At 45.1% G+C, this 15,996-nt stretch overlaps 1 protein-coding gene across 1 annotated transcript in view; it reads left to right on the plus strand.

Moving 5' to 3' along the window:
* Window positions 1-743: 743 nt before the first annotated feature.
* Window positions 744-15,996, plus strand: part of T265_01535 (hypothetical protein) — a gene marked incomplete at both ends in the record, with an annotated part of 37,969 nt that continues 22,716 nt past the window's right edge. The window contains 7 exons of the mRNA XM_009165594.1: window positions 744-1,330; window positions 2,809-2,967; window positions 4,418-4,735; window positions 9,255-9,639; window positions 12,259-12,467; window positions 12,562-12,944; window positions 15,297-15,478. Coding sequence (XP_009163858.1) covers window positions 4,454-4,735; window positions 9,255-9,639; window positions 12,259-12,467; window positions 12,562-12,944; window positions 15,297-15,478 — 1,441 coding nt within the window. The remainder of the gene's footprint in view (window positions 1,331-2,808; window positions 2,968-4,417; window positions 4,736-9,254; window positions 9,640-12,258; window positions 12,468-12,561; window positions 12,945-15,296; window positions 15,479-15,996) is intronic.

The raw sequence follows: 15,996 nt of genomic DNA on the forward strand, positions 1-15,996 counted from the left end.
ATGAACCTCAAACTGGCTCAATTCCCTACAAAGTACCATTCTCTTAGACGAGGCAAGCCAAACTTCTTTATAGGAAGAGTTTCCTCCCTAAGAATAATAATCCCCGTCTTGAAGGTCTGCAATACATGGGAAAAAGGCAAAATCTGCAGCGGCGTTGGGCATCGCTGTCTTCAAGCTACACAGCAGTGACTTATTCTTGTCTACCACTCACCGGAGACACCTCTCCGGTTATTTTGCGTTCATTCGACGATATATTCTGTGAACTTACGCTACACTATACCACAAAACCATATTACTTGACACCAATCCACTGGGTGTGGTACTTGGCTTCGGTATAATTGGCCGTACCGTCGTTGATACCTTGCTGGTCGCGTTCGCAATGTCGAGGGCACTAGGAACGTAAGTGGAACAAGCAAGGAATGGCCATTTGTAGCTCCGCACCGGTAATCTACCATCCTAGCATTGAGCCAATATGGTCTTGAGACACTCACAGCCCGGTCCAGTCCGCAAGACGCTAACTTTGCCGGGAAGCTCACTGCTCCGCGTTGAGAAGTTTAACATGAGCGCAAAACCCTTTCTCGTTTTTACCCTTTAGGTGAACGGAAGACCCCGAAAGGCAAGAACACCATCTAGGCGCAAGTCTAGATGGTATCAGTCGGTGAAGCCGTGGATACTAGCTCGTGTGTCCATGAACCAATCAGAACGACGACTTTTCAAGGGATGCCCATTCGGACTTCGGGTCATTAGCTGATCCCGTTCGACACGTTTTGTGGTTGTTGCAGATATGAACATAATTAAGAGGTACCTGTCCGCCGATTCCGAACAAGACGAAGATGGTGGATCTGATATCGTATGTTTGACTGGTAGTGTCTCATCCATTCTCTAGGTCGAGAAACTCGTTGACCGATTTCAATCTGCCACACGAACTGAAGACAAGCGGGATGCCTTACGCACCCTCAAATCACTATCGAAGGTAAGCTCAGTCTGGTAATTTGCTTGCATGCCTGTAGAAATATCGCCTGGAGGTAGGCACAAAAGCAATGCCAGTATTTCTTGATGCTCTCCGCGGCGATCGGTATTGAACATATATGTATACTCATTTTGCTTTCAGTGAAGATGCAGACTCAGTTTTTTATAGCCTGGAGGCACTCTATTCTGTCATGAACGACGGCGACGCTGAAGATTGTCAGACCCCTTTCCGTCCTAATAGTTTTCCATTTCAGGTGGTGCGCATGAACTGGTGAATGTGCCAGCGGATTTAGGAAGTCAGTTCACGGAAATATTCATAAAACAACCGGAAAACGTTTCATTGATCTTTGGATTTGTGGATGTAAGTATGTATCCATGTTATTTTGTTCGCCAGCCTCGCATTTATTCGCTGGAGGCTTTTGTCGGAAGGATTAACCTCGCAAAAGCGGGCTTTAATCGCAATCCTACCATTTATGGAACCAGGTTCTGAAACATTACAGTGAATTGATTTGAAAGCACGTACCGCCTGCGCGCGCAGGCGATTCGCTGTCACTCGGCAGATCTGCTCTATTCTATTCACTTCTGGTTTTCGGCATCACTGTATGTGTACACTGGGAGGCGTTACTTTTAACCACCATAACCCATGTTATAAACTACTACTGTACTTTAAGGTCTACTGAGCCGTTTTGATCTGAAGACGGTCCATTCATGGTTTTCCCCTCTGACACGGTTATCAAAGTTGCGGCGCATCTTTTATTGTAAAGGATGCACCGCAACTTTGATTACCGTGTTTTGCCTCACGCCCGATCGCAACCACAGTTCAATCGGACGCATCGTTTGGTATCAGAATGACTGTGGGTATGTTCAGACAGAAGTTTGGTGGGTCCAAAAGGTTGGAATATTTGAAATCGAGAAAAATTGAACCACCCACAGGTTGTTCCATTTTACTCGCAACCGTTCCGCAGAAGCCTGTTGTCAGTAATAGCCTCAAGTACTACAATGTCTCAGATATCAAGTAAAAATAAGACCTGACTTGATATACATGACATTTCGGCATACCCGGACAATGAGAGAATAAAGGGTTATACTCACCTTCAAAAACGTACCCCCAGCGAGCGTAGTAATTCAGAGGTATAAATAGGAATTCCGCCTTTGACGTCACTGACTTTTCTTACGGTAACATCCACAGTCTAAACGGTATTTCGACCAGACATAAGCTACATTGACTACACTTCAGCACTTCATCGACCATGAGATGCTCAGTGGCATCAAAAGGAGATATCGCGACCTCAGGAATCGTTTGTATCGATTTACAGCAAGAGCTGTGTTGTATGCGTGAGAGACGTCTGCAGCAGATAATCTGTGGCGTAGTCGTTTTTTTACCGCTAGCACCTTAGGAGAGTTGCTGGTTGTGGATGGTGTCGACGAATTCGTAATGAGGTACATAGAAAACGGGTGATTTTTGTGCAGGGGATACTTTATTGGCGAAAAAACCAGCTCGGCCGCGCTGTGTGTTACCGACTAATAGGTTGCCTAGATGGGTGTTGTCCTCCGTGGCTCATTTAGAATGACGAACTGCGAGTCGGACATTCTATGACTTGACAGGAAAGCGTGAAAAAATACGAAAGCAGTGGCACTCTTGTTGCTACTTATTGTCTAGGTTATCTGAGTGAGGAATTGTAGGTAGATGCTGCCTGTCCTTTCCCCTCCACTTTTAATTTTTTCCTTCGGGATTTCCAAAGTTTGTCGCTGGTCTGTTTGCTGAATCGTCCCGCGTTCTTGAAGTGGGTCGCGGTGTGGACGTGACAATTTCCCTGTCTCTTCTGTGTTATCTTACAGGCCTACGAATTACACGTCCGCCGCAACACCCTCCGCCTCCTCACTCTTCTACTGACCAACCAACTCAAGGGTACACAAGAGGTTATCCTCCAATGTCCGAGAGCAATATCAAGACTAGTGGACCTGCTATCCGACCCGCGAGAGGCACTCAGAAACGATGTAAGTTCTGTATTTTTTTCGTTTGAAGTATTCTAATGACTAGGCAGATCTCAATAATTTCTAGACTTTATAGGACGGTCATATTCGCTACCGTCCTTCTTGGTTAAAAACAAGTAGCTTCATCTGTGGTGCTGCGTGTTCAGCAATGTCCGCCCTGAGCTCCACCAAACAGAAGCTACTCCACAAACTAATTCTGCGTTACTCCAACCCGCTGGGATTCGGCTTGAATATGAGCTACCACCCCTAATGTCCCCGCGACCTAAAAAAAAACTCTCCCAGTAAAGACCAGGAAGCAAAATTTGGACACTAAAGTTCCATGTAAACTGATATTAATCAGACGTCTGACTAATGGCCTGAAAACACATTGGGTCCCTCCAAATGATTATGGGATTCATAACCCGGTTTCCCGATGCTGAAGTGCCATCGACGTCTGGTGTTGGGGATCGGGTGCAAGATATGGCTTCTGCGTACAGATAATGTGAGGCGTCTTCAGATTTTCGGCCACCGATGCCTCAGAAGCGCGGCTAGTTTTGGATGGCGTCAGGGTGCTACTAATGAGGGAATTAGAAAACGGGTATTTGGTTGTGCCGCGGGTACTTCAATCCGGGAAAACATCCAGCATCATTGACTACGATGGCTTCGTCATGTGCTACGCATACCGAAGCACTGTCTATCGAAACTTGTATTGTTCTCCGTGCCTCCTTTAGGATGGCGCTAACCGCGAGGTGGACAGCACATGACTTGGCAGAAAGGCGTGAAAGAGATCACGAGGAGTTTTGGTGTTGTTGATGTTGTACGCCTTCCAAGATGGGGTCCCCTGACTCCGTCTGTGCTTGGCTGGAGACGTTGCAAGAAATGGTGGCTAATCGATGTCAGTGGCGTTCGTGCCGTCAGTTTCTTCCCAGATTGTCTGATTATGCGGTTGAAGGTGTAGGCACCTCAGAATGCTTTACATAGGCCATCACTAGGTCTCCCCCTCACCCACTCTTCTCTTTTTTCACCCTAGGGCTTTTAATATGATGATGATGATGATGATGATGAACCTCGTTTTCATCTGATTGGTGTAATTCTTCTCCGCTTCGACAACACTGGATTGGGCCGTTCGTGGTTCGGAGAAGTCCTTCAGTGGATAAATCTGCCTTAGGTATCAGAATAGTACATACTTCCTAAGATCTATCCGGGTGGTTTCCCCATGAAGACAACCTGTTACGCTTTTGCTCTAGAGGATTACTTGAAAGGAACAAGCAAAGCTATCTGGAAGTTACTCCTGGGGGGGGGGAATTTTGCGATCGGGATGCTTTTCACGTTATACTGGCCGCACGACTCAACGACAGTCTCAACGGTATTGGGTCTGTTTTTCACCTGCTTGCACGTTCTAGTCAGAAACAGAGTCCCTTTTGCGCCGGTGGATGTGTTCTCTTTTCATGCAATTATTCTTTTCATTTCACAGACTCTCTTACTGCTGATCGAACTAACAAAATCCCATATGAATATCCAGAAAATTGTTGCATTTGAAAACACCTTTGAGCGTCTGTTTGCCATTATTCAATCGGAAGGGTTGCTCGACGGCGGAGTTGTCGTCGAAGACTGTCTTCGTCTAATGTGGCAGCTTCTGGAGGGCAATGTTCCCAATCAAATATTATTCAGAGAAAACAATTTTATTCAACGCTTGCTTCCGCTCTTCGAACCAAAAATGATGGGTGACGCTACGGACTACCAGTCGCACTGGTCCGTACAGAAGGTTGTCAATCTCCAGCTGGCCTTGCACGTAAGTGACAGTAAACTTCCTTCGATCCCCAACTCACCTATAATCTATGCTTAGATCGGGTCACAGTTATTTTGCCTTGTTTCGATTATCTATATGCAGTGAATTTAGCAGCCCTGTGAATTTGGCCTAGAATAACTGCGCAAGCAAGGCTTCTATCTTATAAAGGCACTGGTCTCCACCCTTTGTGGGCGCGTCTGGTTATGCGGTAAGCTTTCGCGTGAGTTCACCACTCTCAGTGGCCTGAGACAAGACTGTCTCGCATCACCATTCCTCTTCATCCGTTTTGTTGACATGCCGCTGGGAACTTCTCTGCCTGCCTCTGAGACATTGGGGCGTTCGTTCACAGATGTTGAGTACGCAGACTTTATTGTCTTTCGCTTGGTGATGTTGTGGAATATGGGTAGCTTAGGTAGCTCAGTGCGAGGTTGAGTCGCATTAACGCGATTGGTGCTGAGACGTTTGTAGAAAAGTTATTTTAGATGATACATAATTCTACCACTTCACACCCGCGAATTTTAGCGTGCTACTACGAGTCGTTCAGTTGTAGCACCCCTTCGGTGCCTAACTGCCATGCCACCAGAAGGTAGCAGGAGGACTGAGATACTGCCAGGCTGCCCAATCCTAGACAGGGAAGGCGAGAGGCAGAGATGGGACTCGAACCACGGACCTTCCGGTCAGTAAATGCGCTCTCTAACCACTGAGTCATCTCGATAAACTCATACATCATGCTTGGAGGCGAACCAATCAACGTGGTAGGTAAACTCAATTACGCAGGCGTGTAACCCCCGACGATCTGGTTGGAGAAGGATGTCACTCATCGAATCGAGAAGACCAGGGCGGCTTTTGCCAACCTTCGACGCCTGTGTCGCTAGTGCTTCACCAGCTTTCCTACCAAGCGTAGAATATATATTCATGCTTATGAGTCGGAACGTTGCCTCTATGCCTCTACATTTTTGGTGTTCGACTGTTGGCGTTTCCCAAGCACTGTTCAGGTCTGGTTCGGACATTAAGCTCAATACCGAAGTAGGGGGAAGGAACTCTTCTGAGGTTGCGAGTCGATCACTCTTTTAGGTCACGCTGATTAGAATAGTTACCTCGTACTTCCACAGGACTGTCTACATATTCTTGTCCAACTGTGTTGTAATTGGAAGTGAACGGGAAGTGGACAGTTTATGACCCGGTAACGAAGGCTAATTAGTAAATCCAGTCGTATTGATGGATGTGGAGTAGCCAGAGTTTGACCTGTCGGCAGTTAATGACAATGACAGACATGACCCGGTCAGTGTGGCACCCCTGTCGTATTCAAAACGTAGCTACGCAGTTTTATGTTCCCTTAGACAACCAAGATGGTTCAACAGTGACTGACTACGCTATCGTCTACGGTGCTTGGCTTATTTCCCACTTTCTGGAGGCCGAAAGATGGCAGCTGGAACCAACATACTCTTGGTAAATGGCTCATAGCTTATAAAATCTACTGAATTAAAGTGAGCTGAACATTGTGAGGCTATGAACGATAGTACAAAATGTCTGAGTACCATGCTTGCGACTGGCCTTCAAGGCCACGGTCCACACGATAAAATTCCTTAAACCCGCAGTGCTCGTGCAAGTTGAAGTCAGTAATGTTCTTAGTGAAATACGCTCATTTGCAAACAAATTTGGTTTTGCGAGAGACTCATCTGGAACCCAGCTAAATCTCGCGTTTGTGACGTTCTCTCCGATAGCCTCTACCCACATCATCTGGTTGCTTGTGTTAGGTTGATACTAGAAGTCAGAAAGCCAGGAGGAAAAGTTATATTTTCTAGACAAAGTAGACTGACCATCCCAGCCATTCCACCTCAAGGAAGTTTCGAAAGAATAATTATTTTCCGTTTGTAGCTTGAGAAGATTCGGTAGTTTCTCAATTCATATTTCGTGCTGTCAGTGAATCTAATGTACGCTGAAAAGTCAAGAAGCATTGTCTAGCTATTTCTTCCTCATCATTAACAGCACGCATCTCACGAAACAGCCTCTCAGAAGAAGGATAAAATTCGCCGATGAGTGAATCGTTCATCTGAGAAGTTGTGGCTGGAGGAGACAGTCAACCACGTGATTTGGTTCCCATGTCCTGTCCAAGTGCGAGTCAATCACACCGTTGATCCGCTGCTATTGGCCGACCGGTTAATTAATCAAACTATTAGCCCGGAGGTCGTGGGTCTTTTGAGTTTCGTTTGATGGGCATTGCTGATGGTTCCCAGTAAGGATGAGACAGTTGTACAATGCTTCTCGACTTTTCGGCATAGGTTTTCTTCGCTTGCAGGACGGAATCTCCATTAATAGTAATTTGTTTTAACATGTATAACATCATCAGATGACACTTACTAGATCTAGCATCAAAATCTGGTCCCCGAATGTATATATTCAAAGTATTCAGCCAAATGGGTGGCATCTTTCCCACTATCTGCCCAACTGAATTACAATGAATACGTCGAAGAATTCGTCACTGTATCATGTTTCGTATGGCGGTCTTTCGTTCTAGCGCGAGAAGTGTGTTCTCTACATGCTTGTCCTTAGAACAGAAGATCCTTGCTTAGCCAGAGTTTTCATTAACCTCATGATTAGTGTGTTCCGTCTGGATCCTAGTTTACCTTTTTCGGGATACTTCACCTGCCTATCTTATGCTTTATCCAAAGAAACGCGGTACATCAAGATCTTCAATAGTGTTATCTGGCCATTAAGGTACAAGTTCAGGCTCCATCTCCTTAGAAACTCACCCTCCCTCTTGTACTCTCCGTTAACACTGCTTCGCATGCATGTAACAGCCGCATTGGCCTCTTACCACAAGGAAATTACTTTCGTACATTTTTTCTTGGTTTTAACTCTTCCGTTCCTGTGCACAAATTTTTTTGAAAAGAATAAGCCTTAACTTTGTCTCGTGTTCGGTTCGGATCGACTAGAATAATCGCACCAGTGCAGAATCAACAAACCCTGCAACTACTCCCAATAAATCTAAATCAAAGAAATTGGCGAATACACACTCGTTTGCAAACTAATTTGTTTTTTCGAGAGACTCACCTGGAACCCAGCTGAACCCCTCGCTGTCGACGGATTTTCAGCAACCTTATGAGTAGTACATTACTAAATCAAAGGGCTTCCACTCCCAGACGTTCACTTTTCAGGACGTAAAAACTTTCCCGATTTTGTGATTTCAGTGGTGAGGTCATCCTACTTCAAGTTACTGAGGGGCATGCACCGAAGCAGCAGTGGTTGAGTACCTTCTGGCCTTTCAGTATTTGTTGACCCTGGCCTAAATCCGCATCAGTTCGAGGTCAAAATCAGCTTAGGCTTGTGCGTGTGCGTCTGTTGTTGGGGATTGAGGGCAGACACTGTCGAGACTTAAGAATTAATCACCACTACTCCGCTACTCGTGGGACGCATCGCGTTTTTCGATTGCAACAGAATGTTTAGAAGAATGGAACTAAAGACCACGATACGAGGAGTCTCCGAACTTTCGTTTGAAATTGATGTTGCGGTACCACATTTATCCATCTGTACCCTATTCGTTTCACTACTGAGATTTCCTATGCAATCATACCTTATCTATCAAGTTTATCAAATCCGGTCCGGGAGAAGCGCGTGATTCCAACCTAGGGGACAGTTACGCTTGGCTTTTCAGCATAGTTAGGCCTAAGCTATAAGAGGACTATCACGTTGAACTTCCACCCAAAATCTTGCATTTATGTAATAGATTAGAAAGGAAACGCTGAAGGCCAAAGCACCATGCCGTCGAATATTTTCTGTCCAGTTTGGTTTGTGTCAGGGCGCGCCCAGACAGAAGAAAAAGCACATGTGCAGAGAATGGCGCATCCCCAAGGTCACCATTGATTCGACACGTCCGGAAAGTAGGTGAGTCGGCGGCTCCCACCAAACACGGCCCAGCAACACACGACCAGTGTAGTGGGCCTGAGATTGTTCACGTGCGGAACACCACCATTGGCTGTATGGAGCGAACAAGTGAACGACCATATTTGGCCGTTTAGTCATCCTATATATTTACGCAGAGGCTCTGTACGTTTTTGTCCTGGCAATACAGCCGTTTCCGCAGTTCTCTGTCTTCTCCCTATCGCGTAGTCTGGCCGGCGCAGTGCAGGCGTAACCCCATAGCTCGGCCACCACTACCTACAAGATACAACAGTTTGGTTGACCAAAGCGTCTTTACTATGTTATTGTCACATCTCAGGTTTTTCACTACGAATCTGATTTAATTGCAACCTTGTGAGGATGTGTTTGTGGTTAGTGAGACATTGAGCGTCGTGTTGTACAGTTGCAAAGACCAGGCATGAGAATTCTCAAGTTAGCTTCGTTAAACTTATCCCCCCCCCCCCCACGTAGGACTCCTTATGAGCTGTTTATCACAATAAGGGTCATCCCCATTATCATCTTTTCCTATACAGCTCGAATATTTCCATATGGTTTAAATTCAAAACACAGCCCGGTAGAATAAGTTGTTGTAATCCGACGTCTCGTGGGCAATCTTTTTCAGGTTGTACGTGCGCTGTTGTCTGCTCGCAAGCAAAACCAGGAGACCCGTCTCTGCCAAACTAGCATGTACAAGTGTGGTTTGTTATCTGCGTTATGCGCCATCGTCATGGCTGTCGGGGTTCCTGCGGATGTTCTAAACAAAGCAATCTATGTGCTGGCCGATGTTATTCGAGGATGTCCAGTCAACCAAGAATACCTGGCCCAAGTGATCGCCCCTTCGGAACCGCCTCAGCCAGTAATCACTATTCTGGTGATTTCCATGGTAACAGAACGTCAGGAACTTGCCGTCAGAGCCGCTGCCCTCTATTGTTTTCAGTGTTACGTTACTTCAAATCGAGAAACGCAGTCTGCAGTCATCCAAACCCTACTACCCAAGTCAGCAGGGAGTAAGTTTAGGGTGAATTTTCACCAAGTCATTTTTTACCATCTGTCAGTTCAATTAATCATCAGTTTTACTTCGACTGATATAAAAAAAGTAGGATTGAACTTACTGAAACCCTTTGTTTTACAGTTTCGCCTTTGATTTTTCTTACCTTCCAAATTCGTGTGGAAATATTGCCTCTCACTTCCCTTGGCTAGACAAAGCACCGACTTTTTGCTTGGCGACAAACAACGAATAGAGTTGATTTATCACACCGATATCAACCTGTCTCTGACTTCAGACCTGGACAAAGACGCTTTCCATTTCTCGTAGAGTACTTAATGGGGGTATCTCATATAGGCTTCTGGTACCTACACTTTGGAAAATCTTGTGATCAGTTGCAGCTGCAGGCGATCTGTAGTCCCGACGTTTCGAACGATTCTAAAGACTCGAAAGTTGGCAAATTCCTTCCCTCATTTCGTGCTCTGATGGCCCATGCTGTATTCCACACACTTTTACTTTGATAGGTAAACTATTTTGTAATCGGATGAAGTTATAGTTGATCGATAGGTTACGCCCAGGTGAAGTTTCCACCTTGTGAATTGCTATTGTTGTGGCGCCTATTTTCCTCCTTGTGGAGGGTGTTGTAGACCATAATGGAAGGTAAGTGTGGCTTCAAGGCGCTATAATGCCTTGCGTTGTCTCAAAATTTCAATTCTGTGAAAATGTCCAAAATAGAGATCTAGTTGTCTGAGCACAATTGCACGCAGTGTCGCTTTGTCGATGAGAATGTAGAACAATAGACTTTAGCCTTTTGTTTTCATGTCCACAATGTCGATTGTCATATTTCGTATCTTCGCCGTCGAGCTATGCTATTTGGTTATTGGTTGTTAGACCGCATACTACGACGACAGACATGGGAGAACAACTGAGTGTGATACGATCGATCAATCACAAGGACTCGACAGACTAATCGGTGTCTAGATAGAAGCCTGATCCAACATTTGTACAAATGTGAATGGTCCATTGACCGCTGCTTCAACCCTTAGGAACATTAACATTTATGGACCTCTGAGTTGGAATTCATTGCGTTAGCGTCTGAATCATTTGTTCCGTTTCTTTGAATTATGTGACCATTTGTACCACGTTAAAGGGCTTTCATCCACCTGTTGACCTTCTCCAACCCTCTTGGCTTGTTAAACGCCTTTCTCACACAGAAGTCTTTCTCCGTCTCGTTTTTCAACACGGAGTTCTACCGCGTTCTCTTTTAACCTGTTTCACTGATGATTGTCCATCCTGGCCACTTGCTTCTATCAGGGTTTCGCTCACTCTGCCATGTACTCAACTTTTGACCTGCGCTTTAGAGATTCAGCCTTTAGCCTCTTCTCAGGAATTCATGCTGTGTCTGAATCTTCCAAAACACGTGACAGTACGTTTTTCTCGATAAAATGTAGACATTGCATTGCGTATCAGTGATGAACTGATCAATGGGCTGACAAATACACATTAACTTTCCGCTGACTCTGGAACTTGTGTTTGTTTATTTACAACCATCTACATCTGCCGTTCCTCTGCGTGTTTCCAGCCAAACAGATTGGAGTACGGTGGATAGGAATTGAGAAGTATTGGCACTGATGTACCGAACAAACGATGTGTACGCTATATCACGAGTGCCTTACACAATGTCCAAACCAGAATAAAACACGTAATGTGCCCTGACTCTATCCTGTCGTGGGCCAATGCCAAAAAGGGCAGATACGAGCTAAGACCGCACCAAAAACTGGTCGCTTATTCTGAATCAACGTTGGTTCGCTGAATGCCGACATTAGGGGCTTACTAGTTACATTTAACAAAGGTTATTGACTGACTGTCGTCAATTGGATGAATTTGAGCCAGATGTCTGGCGATCGATTAAGCTATATTCTGAATGATCCATTGACCGCCTTTTCTACATGTTTTGAGTGTTTTTCTCTTTCGTAATCCATGTGGACTTACACAGGATTCCTTAGGGGTGGACGCAGCCACAGTTACCAGTTTTATGTATTACTCTTTTTCGTATTGTCACGTGTGATCATATTCGAGTCATAACCCGTTATTGTTCAGAACCTCTGACCTTAAGTGGTTCACGATAAAGTTCTGTTCACGCGTCTGTTAGATGTGGCTATGTTAGCTGTAACGGTCAGAGTGTACCTACAAGATTGCTAACTTTTGATCACCAACCGAGATGACGCAGTCGGTGTAACTCAGCCTTTCACTGATGATGTCACCTTGATTGGTGATGGGACGTTTGCAATCCAACTGCCGAGCTCGATGAACAGACCAACAACCATGGAGCGCACCCGAGCTACATACATTCCGCAACATCGCCAACTGAAAGACTGTGTTCAAACCGGCCTCCCGTCAGACACCTGTAGTAGCCCCTGCACTATCGCAGGAGCGGTAACGTAATTGAGCTTCAATAGAGACGTTCTGGGTAAATCACAATCAGAGCACGCTGGGCAAGCACTGACATCCGGTCACCGGTGCACGAAGACATTCATTTTTAGTTACTTGTAAGTAGTTGGAAGCGTCTACAAATGTTTTCGGGAAATGGGCCGGTTGGATTGCCTCAGTTGTCCATTTCTTCTCCACTCCACTACTCAAGGTTCGGAACCAATCTCCATGGGCCAACTTTTGTTTGGTGGACTTTTTTCCGACGAGGTTCTGTCTGTATGGTTCTCAGCAATCGCGCTATCACACTGCATTCTGGACAACCCCCAACTGAAGGAGGAACTGCTTCGTTTCCAGATGGCCCTTGCTCCTGACGGTAGCTCCATCCGCCTATTACAACATTGCCTATTGTGTTTTGAAAAGGTAATTTTATCGCTTCTCCCGATAAATTCACATTCTCAGTTCGTCTCCGGTGTACTTTACGTGTTGTTTCTTGTTTACGCACTTGGGTTCGTAGTGTGGTGTAATCCCACTCACTCAGACTAATCCTAACTTCTCTTTTCTTCCCTACATACCGTTCCAGAGTAATCGATTTCAGGCCCGAATAGGCATGCTGCAGTTCTTGTGTTCCTGGTTAGCCTACTGTCCAGAAGCTATCCACTGTTTTCTCTCCGGTCCTTCTGAGAATGACTCAAACTCCTCTGTGACTGCAATAAACGCAGCTTCCGCGGATCCGAAGTCCGGTACAAAGTCTGTGCGTGGGTCAAACTGGTCCATGTTATTAGCTGAAGCCGCGACATTGGGAGATGAAGAGGAAGATATACTAGTCAGAGGTCTCATTACCTTACTCGCTTGCATTTGTATCATCTACAACCCTGGTGACGTAGTCGGATTTGACAGGTGTGTTGCTCATAACAATTTTGGGTGTTTACACATTGATCTCAGTGTGTTCGTGCACCACCGCCATAGTGCGTGCGATTTTGTCCATCGATTTGGCTGTCATAAAAACATCTCAGTTCAGCATGCTGTTTGTAATGAATTTTCTTGACGCACATAAGCATGTTTCTTGTTATGGATTTTTGATTCTGTGCTTGGATGTTGTGGTTGAAACACTTCAAGATATGGCTTCCAACCGATACCAGTGGTTTATTGTTTTTCAGTTTTATCCAGATTCCAGATTGCCTGAGTGAATGTCTGGAGGTGTAGGCACCTCGGAATGACTATAATGAGCTAGCACTAAGTCCCTGCCCCCTTCCATCTTTATTCTTTTCTTTACCATAAGGCTTTTGTACGGCAGTGAAGCATCCGTGTTGGACACTGATGTCATGCTGTCGATGATGATGGTGATGATGCTAGAAACGCTAACTGGATGACCCTCTACCAATATCCACTTATTCCCTCTTAGATTTAGTTGCTACGCGATTTTTCTACATATGTTGAACGAAGGCACTGTCTACTTGCGGCCAGGATAACAATGGTGATTGTGACGCAATGGGTACTACTCCACGTTGGCTAACAGTTGGTGGCCAACTGTTTCTGTTGGAACCTCTGTAGCGATACTAATGGTTGCTCAGTTGTAGCACCCTTTCGGTGTCTAGTCGCCATGCCACCCGAAGGAAATACAGGGGCAAAAATACTGCCATGTTGCCCTTGCCTGTACAGGGGCAGCCGAGATAAAGATGTTAGCTTCGAACCACGCCTTTTGCAGTTAATAAATTCACGCCTTAACTTCTGATCCACCTCGAGATCGAACCGCTGTAGCACATCCCTAAGTCTTCTTGTTTCGACATCATGGCATGTTCCGTGGAATTCGCAGTCTGAAAATCCTGATTTGCGAATGGCGTTTGTTCTAATGTACACCCGAGGATTTTTACGGTTTGAAGTGAAGCTGAGCAAATCTTCTGGATTATTCACCTACATACAGAAACTTTGGACCGGTGCTTAGTTAGTCCCTTTGTCTTGGTCGAGTCCCATGCACCCCGAATGCAAATCGAAACAGATTTGACAGGTAGGAGAAATGACGATGCGGTACTTTCGTAGAGGTTTAATCAAGGAATTCAGTCTGAATAGAACACAGTCAAGCCTCTGCTAGTGGTTAGATTAAGGCGTTTCTATTCATGAAAATACACATACTAAGGCGTGATCCCTTGACGGAGAGAGAGATGCAGGCTTATAAACTGCTAGGTGTTAGCTACATCTTCATTCTACTTGTTCAGCACATTGGACGCATCAGACGCATCGTCTGATGTTGCATGGTGATTAAATATAGAATGGTAGCCAAATAGCTTTTCCGCAGTGGCTGGAGTTTGGCTCCAGCGACCTTTCAACCGAGGCAAGTTGGAAGTCTCTGTGCCCGGAAAATAATTCAGAGCGTGCATTTGCGTAAGAACTAAAGCTATGTGCGCGGCCTCCTGTCATTTCCACTGCGTGATGCATGTATCTTGATCAGACATTTATTTTTTATCCCCCCCCCCCTGAACAAAGTCGTAGGTGGTGGGATCAGCGTTTGTGACTGAAACGTCTTGTTCATACATCGAATGTGTGTGGTTCAGATCGGTGTGGTGAAGTTAAAGAAGCGATGACAACTAGGTATTTAGGAAAGGTCGGGTGCTTTGAAGTGAAAATGGGTATTGTGAGAACTAGTTGAAATTCTTACATAAAAGTGCCCTCAGTCGCCTTTGCATCTGACACCATTTTACGTCAGCTGACTTCCAATACGGGTACCTGTTGACCCATTGAAGCCGGTAGATTTCATTTTATTCGTAATCGTTCGACAGTTCTGACTGCTTTCAGTGTACGCAACCAGACCCGGAACCCGAACTCTGAGGACAAACGCTGAATCGTGTAAGGTTCTTTCTAATCCTTATTTCCGGAGTATTTGCACAGATTATCAGGACGGGAGGCGGCATCCACTTTGAAAGTGCTTTTGTGGCAAGTAGCTAAGGCTCTAAATGCCCAGCTAAACTTGATGAAGTTTCGGAGAACTTTATTTCGCTGAAATTCTGCTAGGAATGAGTCTTGGCAATATCCTTCAGACCAGCTATAAATATTGGTCTCGATAGCGCATGTGTCATATCGCCCATATGCCACCCAGGTGCCCCTGCCTTCCAATTTTTAGCTAGGTCACTTATTTATTTCACCATAAATAGAACGTGGAGAGTTGTAAGTCACTCTTATATGCCCTCCTGCAGTTTTGTTGTGTTTGATTCTCTCAGCCCTTTCCTTTTTCAAATACCTTCGATCTTTTTCTAGGGCAACATTGAAGAACACACTGGAGAGACGAATTGGTTTGGACACGATCGTTGAGTATCTGAGCCAAGTCTCTAAGGCAGAATCATTCACAATGGCTTCAAAGCATCCCGAATTGAAATGTCACTGCAACTCTGATTTGGTCTTCGATTACAGTTTTACTCTTCTCTTCAAACGTCTTGAGTGTAAGTGTGCTTTTATTGGGTGCATTAACACTGTTTTCAAGCTCCTTTCTGGAATAAAAAACGGAATGTGACCGTCTCTTTTCAAACGTTTAACCTACTAATAAGTAATGATCTCGAATTCCTTTTTTGTCATACCGCGCCTTCATTGGACTCACTAACACTGGATTCGATTTGGGTCACAGTGATCATCGTAAGCGTACTCCAGTAACATCCTCCCTATCGGTACAGTGTTTCTGGAAGGTGTTCACAGCTGCATCAACTAGTTCTCGTGCTTATTCCTGAATCATTGTAGAACCTCTTGTTGCCTATCGATATTCTAATCTAATCAAGCTATACTTTTCAGCATTCTTTCACACAGTGAAACCTCGATTAAAATTTCGTAATTTCCCACTACCACCAAACTGATTCATTTGTTGCTAGAGCAGCTACAGTAATACTTGCGGTCACATTATTTTCGTTTGAAAATTCCCTCGCCTATCCTGGTGCAATTATTCTGTTAAATCTAGAGCAAACAAGAA

This window comes from Opisthorchis viverrini (assembly GCF_000715545.1).
Source record: "Opisthorchis viverrini unplaced genomic scaffold opera_v5_17, whole genome shotgun sequence".
NCBI classification, from domain to species: domain Eukaryota; kingdom Metazoa; phylum Platyhelminthes; class Trematoda; order Opisthorchiida; family Opisthorchiidae; genus Opisthorchis; species Opisthorchis viverrini.